The 17,221-nt window shown below is 44.7% G+C and overlaps 1 protein-coding gene across 1 annotated transcript; it reads right to left on the bottom strand.

The window, feature by feature from the left end:
* Positions 1 to 8,872: 8,872 nt before the first annotated feature.
* On the bottom strand, positions 8,873 to 17,215 carry LOC125531074 (the record flags this gene model as incomplete). The annotated part of the gene is made up of 11 exons (XM_048695483.1): positions 8,873 to 8,910; positions 9,171 to 9,239; positions 9,324 to 9,411; positions 9,515 to 9,592; positions 15,208 to 15,300; positions 15,415 to 15,532; positions 15,670 to 15,800; positions 15,891 to 16,169; positions 16,570 to 16,736; positions 16,823 to 16,975; positions 17,056 to 17,215. Coding segments are annotated over 10 exons (1,311 nt in total), but the record flags the coding sequence as incomplete, so codon positions are not given.
* Between the last annotated feature and the right edge of the window lie 6 nt (positions 17,216 to 17,221).

Here is a 17,221-nt window from a genome sequence, read left to right on the forward strand (position 1 = left end):
CCCTAGGGGGGCCGTTGCCCCCGAGGGGCCATGCGCCCCCCTGGTTGGAAACCCTAAGGGGGGCCGTTGCCCCCAGGGGCCGCCCCCCTGTAGATGGGATCTCCAAGGGGGCATGCGCCCCCCTACCCCTATATATAGTGGAGGGGAGGGAGGGCAGCCGCACCCTAGCCCCTGGCACCTCCCTCTCCTTCCCGTAACACCTCTCCCGCTCGTTGGTGCTTGGCGAAGCCCTGCCGCGACTCTGCTGCATCCACCACCACGCCGTCGTGCTGCTGGATCTTCATCAACCTCTCCTTCCCCCTTGCTGGATCAAGAAGGAGGAGACGTCTTCCCAACCGTACGTGTGTTGAACGCAGAGGTGCTGTCCGTTAGGCACTTGGTCGTCGGTGATTTGGATCACGGCGAGTACGTCTCCATCATCCCCGTTTACTTGAACGCTTCCGCTCGCGATCTACAAGGGTATGTAGATGCACTCCTATTCCCCTCGTTGCTAGAATACTCCATAGATTCATCTTCGTGATGCGTAGAAATTTTTTAATTTCTGCTACGATCCCCAACAGGGACCAATACACCAGCGACCGTGTGTGGATCGGACTGCGCCAGAGACCTCATGATGCTCTGCGTAGATCTCAGGGTAAGCCCCCCCAGAGGCCGGGCCCCCCTCCCAAAGATAGAGACCAGAAGCATTTCTTTTGCTTCGTTGCACCGCCATCTGCTTAGTTTACTCATGATATATGTGAAGATGTCATGCCCATCCATTATCAACACCTATTCCATTTGTCGTCATATTTCCATTCAAATGTTGTTCTTGTGTTTCAGACATCCAAAAGGAAGAGGGTGATTGCAGAACCTGAAGGAGTACAAGCAAAGTCCTTGAAAAAGGTGGTGCTACCGGAGAAATCACATAGCACCCGACTTATATTTCCGATAGAACCAGCGCCCAAAACCTAGGATATCGCAACTATGCTAGTCGCTGCTTTGCTCTTGTGAGTACCTATTGTCCTATCGCTGTCCTTATATTCATACCTAGTGGATTATGTGACATCATTGTGCATTATAGCTTGCTTATCCGCTGCTCGCTCCAAATTATCAGATCTATATTAATGCTTAAATTAATGTAGAATAAACCCAATGCCTATGAAGAAATTTAGTTCTGCATTGTTCTTGTAAGTATCTGTTGTCCTTATATTTGTTAGCTAGTTCTTCATGTACACTTTGCAGCTTATTTTCCTTTGTCCTTCATTTTTCTACACATCAGATCTACATTTACTATTGCCAAAATATTAAATAAACCGATGTTACTGAAGAAGTTTAGCTCCGCATTGCTCTTGTCAGTGCCTTCTGCCTATATGCTGTATTTACATTTGTACTCTGGATCTTAAGTTAAATAATTGCCATTTTTTCCTATATTTTCACATCTATATTTACTCTTAACAAAATGTAGAATAAAGGCAATACTCTTGAAGAAGAGTGTGAGGTAAACTTCTTGAATTGCCCCCTATCAATATGGACAAGGCCTTTATAGAGCCTGTCTTCACTACTAATGTAAGTTTGTTCTCCTCGAGCCTTCAAACTTTGTTGTTTATATTTGGATAGCTATGAGTGCAAATGCTGTTTATTTTTGTCGTCTGCATCAAATTGCTTGTTCAAAGTTTATAAAGTAGAAGTACATAAACATAAGTTTGTTGTTCTCAATTTCAATCTTTAGTTGTACAATCTAGTTCTTTATTCGTACCATGTCAATTAAACTAAACATAGCAAGTTATCTTCTTTAGCACTATGTGTATGCTTGTGGTTGTTGATCTGTAATCCAGTCGTGTGGTGAGACTACCAACAACAACACAATGTCATATCCTGCTATGTCTCAACAATGAACAATGCCATATTATATTAATGTTATTTAAATTGTATATCTTTATTTACCAATATGAAATGGTATAAATTGACAGTACACTCACCATTCATGCTTATACGTTGTTTAGAACTACATCTATGCTTGTGTTTTTGATTTGTAATCCAGCTATCTGATGAAGCTGGCCGCTCCTGCACAATGCCATTTCCTGCCGTCTTAACTATGAACAATGCCTATTATGTTAATGCTATTTTAAACCGTGTCTCTTTATTTCTGACAAAGAAATGAGATGAATTGACAGCGCTGATGGTTATACATGCAAAACCTGTTATCTACCTACTTGTTTCTCTTTCAGGGTGACAACACTGCTGCTAGGAAGAACTGCCACAATGATAGTGCCTCTAACACATATTCCAGAGGAGAAGGCAAAACATATTGAGGGTAGGGATACAACCACGAAGTCACATCTTGATTTAGTGTCAAACTTACTCAGTGACACAAGCTCGATGAAGTCGCCGCCTGAATCTGTTCGACTTCTTCAGTCTGAAATTCAAGCAGAAATACATGCTTCCGCTCAAATATGACTGGAACTCCAATCTCTATGCAAGATTAACCATAAGTACAGGACGTTTATTTATGCTATGCAGCTTAAGTTGGTGGATATGAGCGCCAAAGAAGCACAGTCTCATCAGGTTGCTAAGCTGCTTGCGCTGCAGCTGCTGGGCCGGGCTAACATTTCTTGAACTGTGTTGAAGTGCTGCCGGTTCTGTCTATTATTTTGTCCGCCTGTTAACTTCCACTGGTGGTGACCTGCCCAGGTTATGTAATCTGCTGTCTAGTTGCCCTTTATTGTCACAGGCGGTGAACTTTGATGCGGAGGGGATGTAATATGCTATAATTTCTTTGTTGTATAGTCTAGGTTTATTCTTGGTCGGTATACTGTAATTTAGGCCGGAAGGTTCGGTGGGTCTTAGTGTTGTCGGTCTTCAGGGTGGCCTGTTACTCATATGGGCAAAACGTGGGCCTATAATCATCTTGGGCCATTAGCAGGTCTAAACCTTATGGTTGTTTCCCGCCTTTAACAGGACGAGTAAAGTTCTGGCCAGCTAGGCCAGAGAATACAATGGGCTGTTAACAGGCTAAAACCTATATTGGGCTAGCGTTGAGCCAAAAAATTCACGTGCCAAACAGGCCAAAACTACCTAAGGCCCATGTTTGGCCCAAATAGGACGAGCAGTTAACAGGCCAAAATATATCTTGGGCCCGTTTGACCCAATAAAATTATGGGCTTTAAGCAGGCCGGTATCTACGCGGGCCATAGGCCTAAAAGTGTCACGGACCATTATCAGATGGGTTGTAAGCAGGCCGTATTCAATGCGGGCGGTAATTAGGCCCAACTGTTACATGGGCCATTAATAGGCCGGTAGGCCAGTTGGGCTGAAATTTATCCACGAAGACTACGGGCCATTAAGAGGCCTAAAGTTACTTCGGACAAGAAATAGCCCAGTGTCTGCATGGGCCGTTAAATGGCCTAAAGTTAAACCGGGCCGACAACGTCCCAGATACTCCACGGGCCTCTAATAGGCCGAAACTATTATCGGGCCGAACTGGTAAACGGGCATTTAACAGGCTGAAATACAAACTTGTCTTAGAATGTGCCCAAAGGTACAGTGGCCTGTTAACGGGCCTGATCCGATATGGGCCGTAATTTGGCCCAAAACACGGCAGGCTGTGAATGGGCCTGATCTTCTATGGGCCTCAATTTGACCCAAAACATGACAGGCTGTTAACGGGCCAACCCACTAGTGTCTGAAAAAACATGGTGGGCCTTTAGCTGGGCCGGCCTTTTCACCGGAATGGGCCTGTATTGGGTCGTGCCACGTGTCGACATATCATAGGCGCCTCCTGTCCAATGAGTGGATGACATCTGTCCCAATGCGGAGCTGACACGTGGTTCCGTCGGCCAATGAGAATTTTACATGTGGAAAATCCCCATTGGTCCGGGCTGTTAACGGGTTATCGGATCCAAAACTGGACCCGATAGCTTAACGGCGAGCCGTTACGGTCGATGCCACATGTCGGTCACCCTTGACGAAAGCACTTCTATGACACGCGATTTATCGTCATGGAAGTGGACACTTCCGTGATGATAATTTTGGTAATGTCATGGAACACTTCTACGACAGCACAGGTATGACTATCTTGCTTCTGTCATAAAATCGTCATGGATGTACATGCATGACAGAAAACATGACCTACTGTGACAAACACGTATCATCACGGAAGTGTCTTTTTTTTGTAGTGCCGCACTTCGGATAGCTCTTTGTTGGGCGCTCGGGGCCGTATTCTTCAGCAGCTAGGATCTAAGTCCATCTGTCATTGAGCGTATCCTATTCAGCTTGAAGCTGCTGTTGTTTCTTTTTTAGGATCCTCCCAGTGGCGATTAGCTGTCGCTTAATGCGTTCTTGCTCAAGGGGTTCCTCTGGCACGATGAAATCGTGGTTGCCGAGGCTGACATCCTCCTCGGAGATCGCTAGATAGTTACTATCTTCCGAATCCTCATTCCCGACCGGCTCGTCGGGGTTGACTTGTCCCTCCTCTCGTTCATCCTGTTCGGACGCAAGTTCGGCGGGGTCTTCAGGATCGTCCGGGGTGCTATTGTCTCCGGTGCCACTATTACTGTCCTTATCGCGACGCGATTTTGAGCGGCACCGCTGACGTCGACGTTTTGGTGGTGCCTCGACGGGCTTGTCCTCAATTGAATCTTTTCTGCCTTCGTCGTCGTCCTCTTTGGGTGTATCTACCATGTACACATCATAAGTGGAAGTGGCCGTCCAGCGCCCGGTGAATGGCGGGTTTTGGCCTAGATCGTCTCTGGCATCGTCGTCCATACCGTCAATGTCTTCGGAGGCGTAATCTAGCATGTCGGTTAAATCTTCGACAGTGGCTACTAAGTGGTGGTGGGTGGGACGCAAAATTCCCTGCGCTCAGCCCCTAGTTCGGGCTGGGCGTGGTTCGGAAGTGATACTTCCGTAATGGCGAGGGATCGCATCAAGTCCAAGGCCTCGCCTAGGAGCGAAGGCCGGACAGGGAACCGAGGACTTGCGGGGCTAGGCATGGCAAATTCTGCCAGGCTGTGCTCACTAGACGCAGACCTTGAGAGTTCGAAGTTAGCATCTAGAGGTGAGTTCGGCTCTCCGATGACGAGGACAGTCCCTGTTGATCCCAGGCTCGCCGAAGACGTAGTTGCCTCTGGGTCTTCGGGAAAGAGGTTCGTGGTAGGAGAGAGTCCGGTGGGTTCTAAATTCCCGTTTTCGGATGAGGTAGTCTGCTCTGGATCTAAGGCCAGGGCAAGGATGGTAGTTGATCTTTGGGTGGAGCCTGACGATGGATCCAATGGGTTTCCTTCTTGGAGATGAGGAGCGGCGGTCGAGGCCATGAACCCTTCGAAGATCAAGTTTCCTCGGACATCAGCGACGTAATTCAAGCTCCCGAATCTGATCTGATGACCAGGGGCGTAGCTATCGATCTGTTCAAGGTGGCCACTTGAATTGGCACGCAGAGCGAAACCGCCGAACACGAAAAGTTGACCGGGGGGAGGTTTCCCCGGAAGCAGCATCGTTGTTGATGATCGAGCGAGCCATAGAACCTTCTGCTGACGACATAGTGGAACTCTCAATGAAAGCACCAATGTCGGTGTCAAAACCGGCCGAACTCGGGTAGGGGGCCCCAAACTATGCGTCTGAGGATCGAAGGTAACAAAGGACACAGGGAACACGATGTTTACCCAGGTTCGGGCCCTCTTAATGGAGGTAAAACCCTACATCCTACTTGATTGTATATGATGAGTATAGGGGTTACAAGAGTCGATCTACCTCAAGATCGTAATGGCTAAACCCTAGATGTCTAGCCTATATGAATTCTAATAGCCTCTACGGACTAAACCCTCCGGTTTATATAGACACCGGAGGGGCCTAGGGTTGTACAGGGTCGGCTTGCAGAAGAAGGAAATTACATATCCGAACGCCAATTTTGCCATTCACGCACAGAAGAGTCCCATCCGGACACGGGGAAATGCCTTCTGCCTTGTATCTTCACGGCTCATCAGTCCAGCACATATCATATAGCCCGGACACCCGAGGACCCCTTAGTCCAGGACTCCCTCAGTGACTGAAGCCTAAACCCCGGTTTATGAATTGTTTTGTAAGGGGTTGTTTTGGATCCATGTGTTTCATGTTATGATTATATTTATCTTAATTACTTCTCTTGTACTTGCGGATGTTTGCATGAAGGGGTAATAATAAGTAAGTGTTTGTTCAAGTAAGAACAACACCTTAGCTCCGGTGCATCCACATAACAACATATCAAGGCATTGAACGTAAGTCGATGAATCATGGTAAAAGTAACTAGAAAAAATTTGTGTGTGTCCTCAATAGAATTTTAATCAATATAAGAAGTATCATCATCTTTTCTTTAGCAACATTAAGGATTGGGCCACCTTACTACACCTTGTTAATTTTGTTACTTGACACTTGTTACCAATTATCGCGCTACCAAACTATTTATCAAAACTATCTTACAACACTTGCAGAGAATACCTTGCTGAAAACCGCTTATCGATTCCTTCTGCGCCTCGTTGGGTTCAACATTCTTACTTATAGAAAGGACTACGATTGGTCCCTATACTAGTGGATCATCAATGCTCTGTTGACATCATGTTGTGTTGGGCAATCTCCTTTGAGCACGTTGAACTTAACACATTTACTATGCTTAAGCTCTTTAAGCACTCCCTCAACCATTGCATTGTATGTAATTTCAGAGCTACACATTGTCCTGTCAAGGTTATCCCTATCATAGAATTGGAACCTCACATTCCAAATGCTAGCATGTTCCAAACTACAAATGAAAATTATAAAAATATTTAGTTAGCAATTGGAGATCAATATTGCATCAACGTTTCTAAATGATTACTCATTCCAAAGCATCATTCAGAAACTACCAATTAGATAGACTTAAACACTATTTTCAAAACCCTAAATTCAGTCAAACGAGACAACAAAATTCAATAAATTCAAATCACTAAATTTAGTACTTCACTCAAACAGAACAACAACATTCATTTGATTCAGAAGCATCCGTAAACTAGTATCAATCAGTTAACAAGTAGTATTTCAGAATCATGACCAATTATTAATATATTTCTAACTCTACATTCCAAATCTAGAACCCTAGTTTGCAGCAATGAAATGGATATATATAGAGAGAAGTGCTCGAGAGGGTAATAGTGTAGCTCACGTAGAGGGCACATTTACAGTGGGTGCCTCCTCCACCACCCTGCGGGCGACATCCGCTGATGCCGGCAGTGGCGACGATGAACAGAATATGTTGCTGCCGCAGCAATCATCCTCCTCGCCACGGTTGCCCCCTGCCACGCCGCCATCTGCCCAGGTTCATTCTAACCCAGCCGCTTCCGACAGAGCAGTCAATGGCCGTTAGCGCCGCACCATCACCATTGTCGGCATGAGAGAGATGAGCCAGTCAAAACATGCTCAAAAAGTAGGTCAGTGTTTTTGCCATTGTCACGTAAAGGGATGGTTTTTCACTATCGTGACATGAACGTGGCAGTTCTATGCATTTTATTCCCTCTTTCTCATTGGGACTCTCCCGGTCGAAAATGGTACATGAGATTTACTAGCATAATCTCCATTGTAGCGAGCGCCAAATTTGCCTAGGGCCCATCCTTCGTCCGGATCCAAATGGCAAGTACCATATTGACCTTGTGGTAGGAAAACCTCTCCGGCATGAAATCCTCTGGTCTCTCCCAATGGCCCAACCGTTTACAATGGTGCATGTTTTGGCGGGTATATCATATCCGTTGTCAGGATCCAAGCTGACCAAACTGAATATTTTCAACACTTCTACTGTTCATGATCAGTTTCAGTCCCGCGGTCTCTGTCATCCGTTTGATCTACATCGCAAGGCCCTAGTGGCTTCGTACCAGTTCACAACGGCAAGACTACCTCAGCCACAGATCAACCATCCCACGGTTCCCGCGACGTCCAGTGTAACTGATAACTTTCCGACATAGTTACTTTTGCTTCAGTGTCTTCTTTTACTTTTTAGCTGTTTTGCTTGGCTATTTAAGCCCCCATTTTGGGATCGCCAGATCCATCTTCTTGTGTCAGGGGCTATCCCCAAGCCACCGTGTCCCGGCTGGCAAAGAACCCTAGCTTTGTACTCCCAGATCTCGAAATTCTTCCTCTGGAAGTAAGATAATCGATGCAGTTTTGAGCCTGTTCTCTGAATGTTAATTAGTTCGACACATAGAGCATGCCATCCGTCAATGTTACAGTCAACGGTGGAGTAGTGTGGGAGGAGTAAAGGTCCTGGTGGGTGCAAACGCAGGGCCTCTTTCATGGTTGCCTGCAGGCTGCTGAGGTCCCTCCTCGGTAATCATTCGCCGCAGTTGAAATTGTGCACGCAATCTCAAATTGAAGACCTCTGTTAAATGAGAGGGTTCCAGAATTAGGGAGCTTGGTGAAATTAGAGACTCTTGCTCTGTTTTACCCCGCACAGCAAGGGTGCACATACACACAACGGGAATGAATTCGCAATGTAGCAAACATTTCGCTCTAGCATTGTTACCAACTTCCAGCTTCAATTCATCATCCACAGCGTACAGACAGGATGTGAGTCTCACCGAACTGAAAACAATTACGGAGTAGTAGCCAGTAATCCCTAAGCTATTCTGCTTCTGCAGTCTAAACATTACACTAGCATAATGACCGGGTTCAATTCATCATCCACGGCAGCTTCACTTGCATAGGGACAGGATGTGAGTTTCACAAGACTCAAAATAACTAGTAGCCAGTAACATACAGGTTCTGCTCTGCTCTAGCATACAGATTATGCTCTAAACTAAGCTGCTTCTACCGTTCCAAAGGTTTGTGTCTCGGAACACAGACACACAAAGATTATGTCAGAACTTGAATTTGCAATTGGCAGGCAAGGTTTTTTTTCCAATGACTCGTCCATGAAGGCCAGCAGCAGGCAAGCACCTACACAAAAAAAACATCAAGGTTCAGTTAGATACAACTTTGAAGAGCATGCTTCGCCAGCGATCAGTGGTTAAATTTTGCCAGCTAAAAGATTGATCAAAATAGTGCGTTTTTTTCCCCCAATGCGAACAGAATGAGATAAGATAACAAATGATTTTTTTCATGAAGTTGTTTACGGTACAGGACAATCTCCTGTACAACCTTCGAATTTGAGTTAAAACATGTTGAATCTAAACTATGTTAAAAAGGAAGATGTTTACCTCTCTCAGGCCCAGCTCAAGAAACTTACGAGACTGGCATGGCTTCTTTTCCCATGATAGGGTAAGTGCCTACAACAAATAAAAACATCACAATTAGAGCAGATGTATCTTTGGTTCCTGCAAAAATATGACTTATAATAGAGACATGTTTACCTTCCACAATGTCTTCTCCAAGATCCGATACAATTGCAGTCAAGTTTCTAGTTCTCCGGCGATGTTTGATCGCATCAAATATGTTCACCTATAAAGCAATCCATAGAATTAACATACCGAAACATCTTTTTCATAGTGCTATGGTCGGCATGAATTAAGTTATTCATAGTTACAATATAGAATTAACTTACGGAGACATCTCTTTCAGCATATAACTCTTTTCCTTGATCAAAATGATCCCAGCATATGTCTATCAACATCTGCTCCAACTGGCGAAATTGCAAAAGTCAAGAGTGTCACATAAAAAATATAGAGAATATACCCTACAACCAAGTGTACTAACCCTCGCACCTCTCCCACTCCCTCACACAAGATTCTTTCTTATTCTGTGATTTTTGAAATACAAGATGGCTACAACTCTAAAGATCTTTCATAAAGAAACTTGTTATGTGATTTTTGAAATATACAGTGTCTACAACTCTAAAGATATTTCACATAAAAAGCACCTCCGCTAATCTAGCATACTCTATAACCCATACTTCAAACTCTGTAATATCAAATGAACAATATTATATGCTCCCTTTGAAGGAACATACTCCATATACTATCAAATGAATGACAGTTATGTATACACTTGTCATTATCAACAGAGTATCCTATGCTTCGTGATGCATATGCATACTCCTTTATTGAATTAATAGTACATATACCAGATACTCCAGCTAGATGTACAATTCAACATATTTACACCCTAAGTAATAGATACTCTTTGTAAATCTTAGCTACATGATACATATGTGCCAATAACAAAACATACACTTGTCATGGCCGACCGTAGGTGGGGACATCATTATGGTGCAGGGCTAGGGCACAACAGCTGCAGCCTGATACTTCTCGTTACTAGAATTGTTGAGATAGGAAAGATCTGGAGTTTGTTAGGCAAGGTTCAGAGTTTTGTTAGGAATGGGTCTGATCCAACTTGGGGATCAAGTAGATGTTGTCCATATATTGGACAGTCGTGTAAGCCTTAAAAGGCATCAATCAAATAAAACCAGAAAACAGAGGTTCACCTACACCAAGCCTCTCGCCCACCTCTCTCTTCATGCTACGACATAACAGGCCCCTCACGACTAAGCTCTCCAGAGCTTGGGTCGTGAAAACTTGGTAATGGAGCAGTCTTTCTTGGATACCCGTTGTCGGCGGCCGATGTTCAAGGCAATGGCTCCTTTTCAAAAGGAAGCCATCGATGGGGCACCGAAGGGCATGAAGCAAGATATTGCTAGCATCCAAGAGCAAGGGCCGGCAAACAGCCTAGCCGTCAGCGAGCTGCAGCAAGATGGCACCGGTAGTCTCCCGTCAACAACGGGAAGGACAATCTTGGCCTTGTTGCCAAGGTCAACGACACAGACGATGACTCACAAGGGACTCTTAGGTTTGGCAAATTGGGAGTTCCCAGTCTTTGATGGTCGGAAGACGCACTTCCCTGGTTGACTCGAGTAAAGTGGGTTTTTTAAGGGCAGGGTACTCCATAATGCAGCAAGGCGTGGCTAGCGTCATACCACCTGGCCGGAGGGCCTCACTACGGTACAGCTACCTCAAGCACGCGAAAGTCGTGCCACCATGGGAGAGTTTCAGCGGACAACTTAATACTCCCTCCATTCCAAAATATAGTGCGCCCGCGCTTCCCGAGATCCAACTTTGACCATAAATTTAACCAACGAGACCAACTACGGCAGGAGAAAAAATTATATAATTGAAAACTTCTTTTGAATACGAATTCATTGATATAATTTTTCCTCCCGCCGCAATCGGTCTTTGTAGTTAAATTTACGGTCAAAGTTGAAGCACGAGAATAGAGGAAGCACTACATTGTGGAATGGAGGGAGTAATGGTTTTCGTCTGAAAAGTTGTGACAAGACAGAGGAGAGAGGACGAGGACTAGGGTCCACCAGCTACTGCCGAACACACACCCTGTCGACCCACTCGCTCGTCTACCCGGTCCCTTACAGCTCCTGCCAAGGCTGCTATCAGTAGATACCTCAGGAATTGCACATGCCACCCTAGGCAGAAGGCCCTTCAAGTGCCTCACGACTACGGAGATGAACGACCGTCATGCCAAACTTAGCTTCAACTGCAATTAATAAGTTCGCACCTGGTAATTGTTGTAACAATTTTTTTATCTATGTGGCTAAGAGGGACGATGGCGACTATACTAAGGACGTGGATGTAGAGGTCTCCCTTCACGCTCTCATCGGAATCTATAAAAGCTCAACGATGTAGCCGGCAGCTATCATCCGTGGAATCATCCTCGTCGCTCATCCACTATGGCTCCACCCACAATTTCCTATCAGACCAGGCCAACATGCGCAGTGGTGTGGAGCTTTCCCAACGTGCAAGCATGCGTGTGGTTGTGGTCAACAGCGTCAAGGTCATCTGTTGCGGGATCTAGTGTTGTTGCGGGATCTAGAGTGGCCTTGACGTATAGGTGGGCACACAACCATTCATCATCCACTGCTATACCCTTCCTTTGTAGAGTTACAACAAGGTGCTCAACGTATAGTGGCTCGGGGCTCTCTACGACCCATCTGTTGGGACACACCAAGCTCAAAAAGTCCTTTGGCATCATGACCATGTAGTCACGTTGCATAGGAAGGCGACCATGGGCGTTCATTCCCTTGCTTGCGAGGGGCAGGAGAACAACCCTGTTACGAGATTTTGAGGGCATGTTCATCGAGCCGTGCACATCACCTCTAGTGCAGTGATGTGATCACCGCATTCACCTCCTTCCAGGGACGGCTCCCGTGGTGGTCCATCCATATCACTATTGGACACCTCAAAAGGAGATTGAGCGGCAATGCGCCAATATGCTAGATCGGGGATTGATTAGGCGGATCCATTCCTAATTTTAGTCCCAACCCTTTTGGTCAAGAAGCTAAGGTGGCTCACGGAGTTTCTACATCGACTACCGCGCCTAAACAAGTACACCATCAAGCACAAGTTGCTCGTCCCAGTGGTGGACGAGCTTCTCGACAAGCTCAAGGGTGCTTGCTATTTCACTAAATTGGATATCACCAAACCACAATGCATGTCAATGATATCCACAAGAAGATGTCTCGCACCCACAAGGGGCTCTTCACGTTTCTAGCCATGCCTTCCGGCTTGATAAACGCGACGTCGACATTTCAAGCCTTAATGAATGTCGTCCTTCGGCCCTTCCTACGAAGATTTGTACTTGTGTTTTTTTATGATATATAGATTTATAGAAAGTCTTGGGTTGACCACCTACGCCATGTACATGATGTATTCCAATTGATGTAGCAGCATCTGATGGCGCTTAAATGGTCCAAGTGCATTTTTGAAAGAAAAAAACAATGGCATACTTAGGGCACATCATCTCAGCAAAGGGGGTGGCTATGGATCCCGCCAAGGTTCAGAGTGCGATAGACTGGTTGACGTTGTGAATCCTTTGACTGGCAGGCTACTACCGCAAGTTCATTTGCGATTTTGAGGCTATTGCGTAACCCCTAACGGCGCTCTTAAAAAAGAGGAGCATCGTTCGTCAAATGCATCAAGGACGGAGCAGACTAGCTCAAGGTGAAGGACGAGAAGATTAAGCATAGATGGCGGGAGTACTTCGACAAGCTGTTCAATGGGGAGAATGAGGGCTCTACCATTGAACTAGACGACTCCTTTGATATACCAGCAGGCGTTTTGTGCGGTGCATCCAAGAGTCTGAGGTCAAGGAGGCTTTAAAAAGGATGAAAGGAGGCAAGGCGATGGGCCCTGATTGTATCTCCATTGATGTGTGGAGAGGCCTCGGGGACATAGCGATAGTATGGCTAACCAAGCTTTACAACCTCATTTTTGCGCAAACAAGAGCCAGAACAATGGAGACGGGTATATTAGTACCAATCTTCAGGAACAAGATGTTCAGAGCTGTACTAATTACCGTGGAATTAAGCTGATGAGCCATACAATGAAGCTATGGGACAGTCATTGAGCACCGCTTAAGGACAAGCGTGGCCAAAAATCAGTTTGGTTTCATGCCTGGGAGGTCGACCATGGAAGTCATTTTCTTGGTACGACAACTTATGGAGAGATACAAGGAGCAAAAGAAGGACCTGCATATGGTATTCATTGACTTGGAGAAGGCCTTTTATAAGATATCGCGGAATGTCATGTAGTGGGCCTTGAAGAAACACAAAGTCCTAGCAAAGTACATTACCCTCATCAAGGACATGTACGATAATGTTGTGACAAGTGTTCGAACAAGTGATGGCAACACTGATAACTTCCCGATTAAAATAGGACTGCACCAGGGGTCAGCTTTGAGCCCTTATCTGTTTGATTTGGTGATGGATGAGGTCACAAGGGATATACAAGGAGACATCCCATGATGTATGCCATTTGCGGATGATGTGGTGCTAGTCCATGATAGTCTAATGGAGTCAATAGGAAGTTAGAGCTATGGAGACAAACCTTGGAATCGAAAGGTTTTAGGCTTAGTAAAACTAAAACCGAGTACATGAGTCACAGTTTCAGGACTACTAGGCACGCGGAGGAGGTTAGCCTTGATGGCCAGGCGGTGCCTCAGAAGGACGCCTTTCAATATTTGGGGTCAATGTTGAAGAAGGATGGAGATATTCGTGAAGATGTGAACCATCAAAGCAAGGGAAAATGGATGAAGTGCCGCCAAGCTTCTGGCATTCTCTTATGACAAGAGAGTGCCACAAAAGCTAGAAGGCAAGTTCTATAGGACAGTGGTTCGACCCGCAATGTTGTATGGCGCCGAGTGTTGGCCGACTAAAAGGCAACATGTTAAACAGTTAGGTGTGGCGGAGATGCACATGTTGAGATGGATGTGTGGCCACACAAGGAAGTACCAAGTCCGGAATGATGATATACGAGATAGAGTTGGGGTAGCACAAATTGAAGAGAAGCTTGTCCAACATCGTCTGATATGGTTTGGGCATATTCAGCGCAGGCATCCAGAAGCTCCAGTGCACAGCGTACGGCTAAAGTGTGTTGATAATGCCAAGAGAGGTCGGGGTAGTCCGAACTTGACATGGGAGGAGTTTGTAAAGAGAGATTAGAAGGAATGAAGTATCACTAAAGAACTAGCCATGGACAGGGGTGCGTGGAAGCTTGCTATCCACGTGCCAGAACCATGAGTTGGTCGCGAGATCTTATGGGTTTCACCTCTAGCTTGTTGTTGTTGGTGACGACTGACTTTGACTAACTCAAGCAACGTTCACGGCGACACCAGTACTACACATGTCGATTTTCTGAAAGCAATTCATCGTTGACTATGACGCCTTCGGTTTGGGGTTGTGCTACACCAAGGTGACAGGGTTGTAGCCTTCTTCCGCCACCCTATAGCTCCACGCAACACCAAGCTCGTTGCCTAAGAATGAGAGTTGATTACCATCGTCCATCTAGTGCGCCATTGGCACCCATATCTCTGGGGCACGCATTTTGAGTGCAAACAGAACACTACAGTCTAAAGTATTTGCTTAACCAACGCTTGTCCATGATCCCTCAACATTACCACGTCAGCAAACTACTTGCACTATGTAGTGGAATTCAGTTCGGAAAGCTCAATACCAAGATGGCAAGCACCGTGAGGTTACCATTGAGGTTGACCAATGGGTGTGGCCTGATCCAATTGATGAGAACAACCATTGATGTTGAAAGTTGATCTATCCAAGCATGAATCAGGAAGGTGCTTCAACTAGCACGTCATTATTTAAATTATTTAACTAGGAATACAAAATTACTTGCTACCGATTATAGGATGTGGGAGATTAATCTAAGGTGGATTAGAGATTAACTAAACCCGAATGTACTAAAAAAATAAAATACAATAAATACACAATATACACACCTCAATTGTAGTAGAAATGTACTTTCCATTAAAGCTTTCAATAACATCACCCTCACGAATTCCAATTTTCTCAGCATGTGATCCTTTAGACACCTATTTTAAATTAGCATTGTTACATCATAATACGCATGTGAGAAACGGCTTTAGATGGAACTATTAACAAAAGTGGAAAAAATAAAAGAAAAATAAGCACCATAATATATATACCTGCTCAACAATAAGACCGGACTCGATGTTATGCTTACGTGTCATTCTCTCAATACAGATAGGATCTAAATGTTTTATTGAAGTAAACGTCATTCCAAGATGGAGGCGAGGCATACAACTACACCAAATAAAACGGAGATCAAATAAGTATCACCCAAATGTAAGAAAAAACATTATAGCGCTATTATCTTTACAAGACATTAGAATCACAAGAGTACTAACACATAATTGAGGAGAAAATGAGTGAATACATACTTGAATCTTCTCCAAAAATCCAAGCACTTGTGCAATAAGAACGAAGGTATGAATGTCTCCTTAATATGGTTGTTAACTAGACCCACAACTTTCCCTTCTAAATCAATGATGGGTCCTCCATCATCACGAAGCTATATCATTGCAGTAGTGACAAATATTACAATTTGTAATGATAAAATAGCAAGATTGAAGTACAAAGCATAAATTGAGATATAACGCACCAGTGAGGGACTAGATGGATCACAAGACAAATACATATAGTGACATCTCTCATACCAGGATGGAATCTTATAAGCCACCATACCATGAGTGGTACTAAGATTCAGACTTTCATCTCTCCCGAGTCTGAAAACATCTTGACCAGAACGCACACACTCGGTAAAAGTAGGCAACTGAACTGGTTTGTCCACTTGAACTTTATAAATAGCAAATTCATAATGCTCTTGGAGATAGAGGAGGCGGGCAGGCACAGCTGTGTTGTCCAGCAAGTGAACAATGACCTAAAACGGCGATGTCAAAAGTTATCACACTTCATTTTTGACAGAACTTATATTGACAAAAACATTTTTGGGAGATGCACCATTATGAAAATCAAACGCTAGATACTAGTTCATATTTTCTATTCTAGCAAAGTTGAAGATGATGTCACATTTTATTAGCAATTAGCTACATTTGACAACAGATACATTACAAATAATTTAATTTGAGAGGGAAGAAACAAACAAATAAAAAAAAGCAATAGTTGAAATGTGTTTTTCCTTGTCCAGTAGTGCAAGGCTCACCACCCAAATCTCAATCAAAAAGGAAACCAATGAAACATGCATTGTGCAGGTCCGGGTAGAATCATTCGGTGACAAGATTATAAAGAGACAAGTGAATGTTGAAAAGGATAAGGAGCACCTTAGCCTCACGATGATAATTGCCTGTCCACTGCACCTTCCACTCGAATGGGTTTTTTGGTTCTTTCTTTTCACGAATGAGCTGAGCGGATGTCAAAACAAGGGCGGTTTTGCTATGATCGTCCCTTTCAAACCATAAACCAGAACACTTGTTCAGCGGGTCACTCTCTGCAAATGAACCAAAAGTCATGAATATTTGGCCAGTTATGAAATCAGATATTAATTTAGAAGCAATTAGGATGTTAAATACACACTGACAAATGATGAGAGCAAAATCACAGATTTAGCAGCAAGAAGTGTTGCATCCCTTGCTTGTTCAAGAATAGGAAGCAAGCGATGGGTCTTGAACAGGCAGGAGGGTGCTTTATAGCAGTGATGCTCCATAGTGAAGAGGTTAGCTCGACGATCTATGTAATAAGAAAAATTAACATCAGGTTGGAAATTAACGATGAGAAGAAAGAATAGGGGAGGGGCAAGGGGGGGTTACCCTGTTCTGCTTTGTACTCGGCCTTGGCGTAGTCGAAGGCAGCGAGTATGTCCGGATCATCAACTAGCTCGTCGGGAATGTAGGGTTGGTAGATCGGGGGGCTGGGTGGATCGGAGGATTCCTCCGCCACGGACTCGACCACATCGTACAAACGATCTAGGGAAAG

The sequence above is a fragment of the Triticum urartu genome, unplaced genomic scaffold (assembly GCF_003073215.2).
Source record: "Triticum urartu cultivar G1812 unplaced genomic scaffold, Tu2.1 TuUngrouped_contig_6780, whole genome shotgun sequence".
NCBI lineage: Eukaryota > Viridiplantae > Streptophyta > Magnoliopsida > Poales > Poaceae > Triticum > Triticum urartu.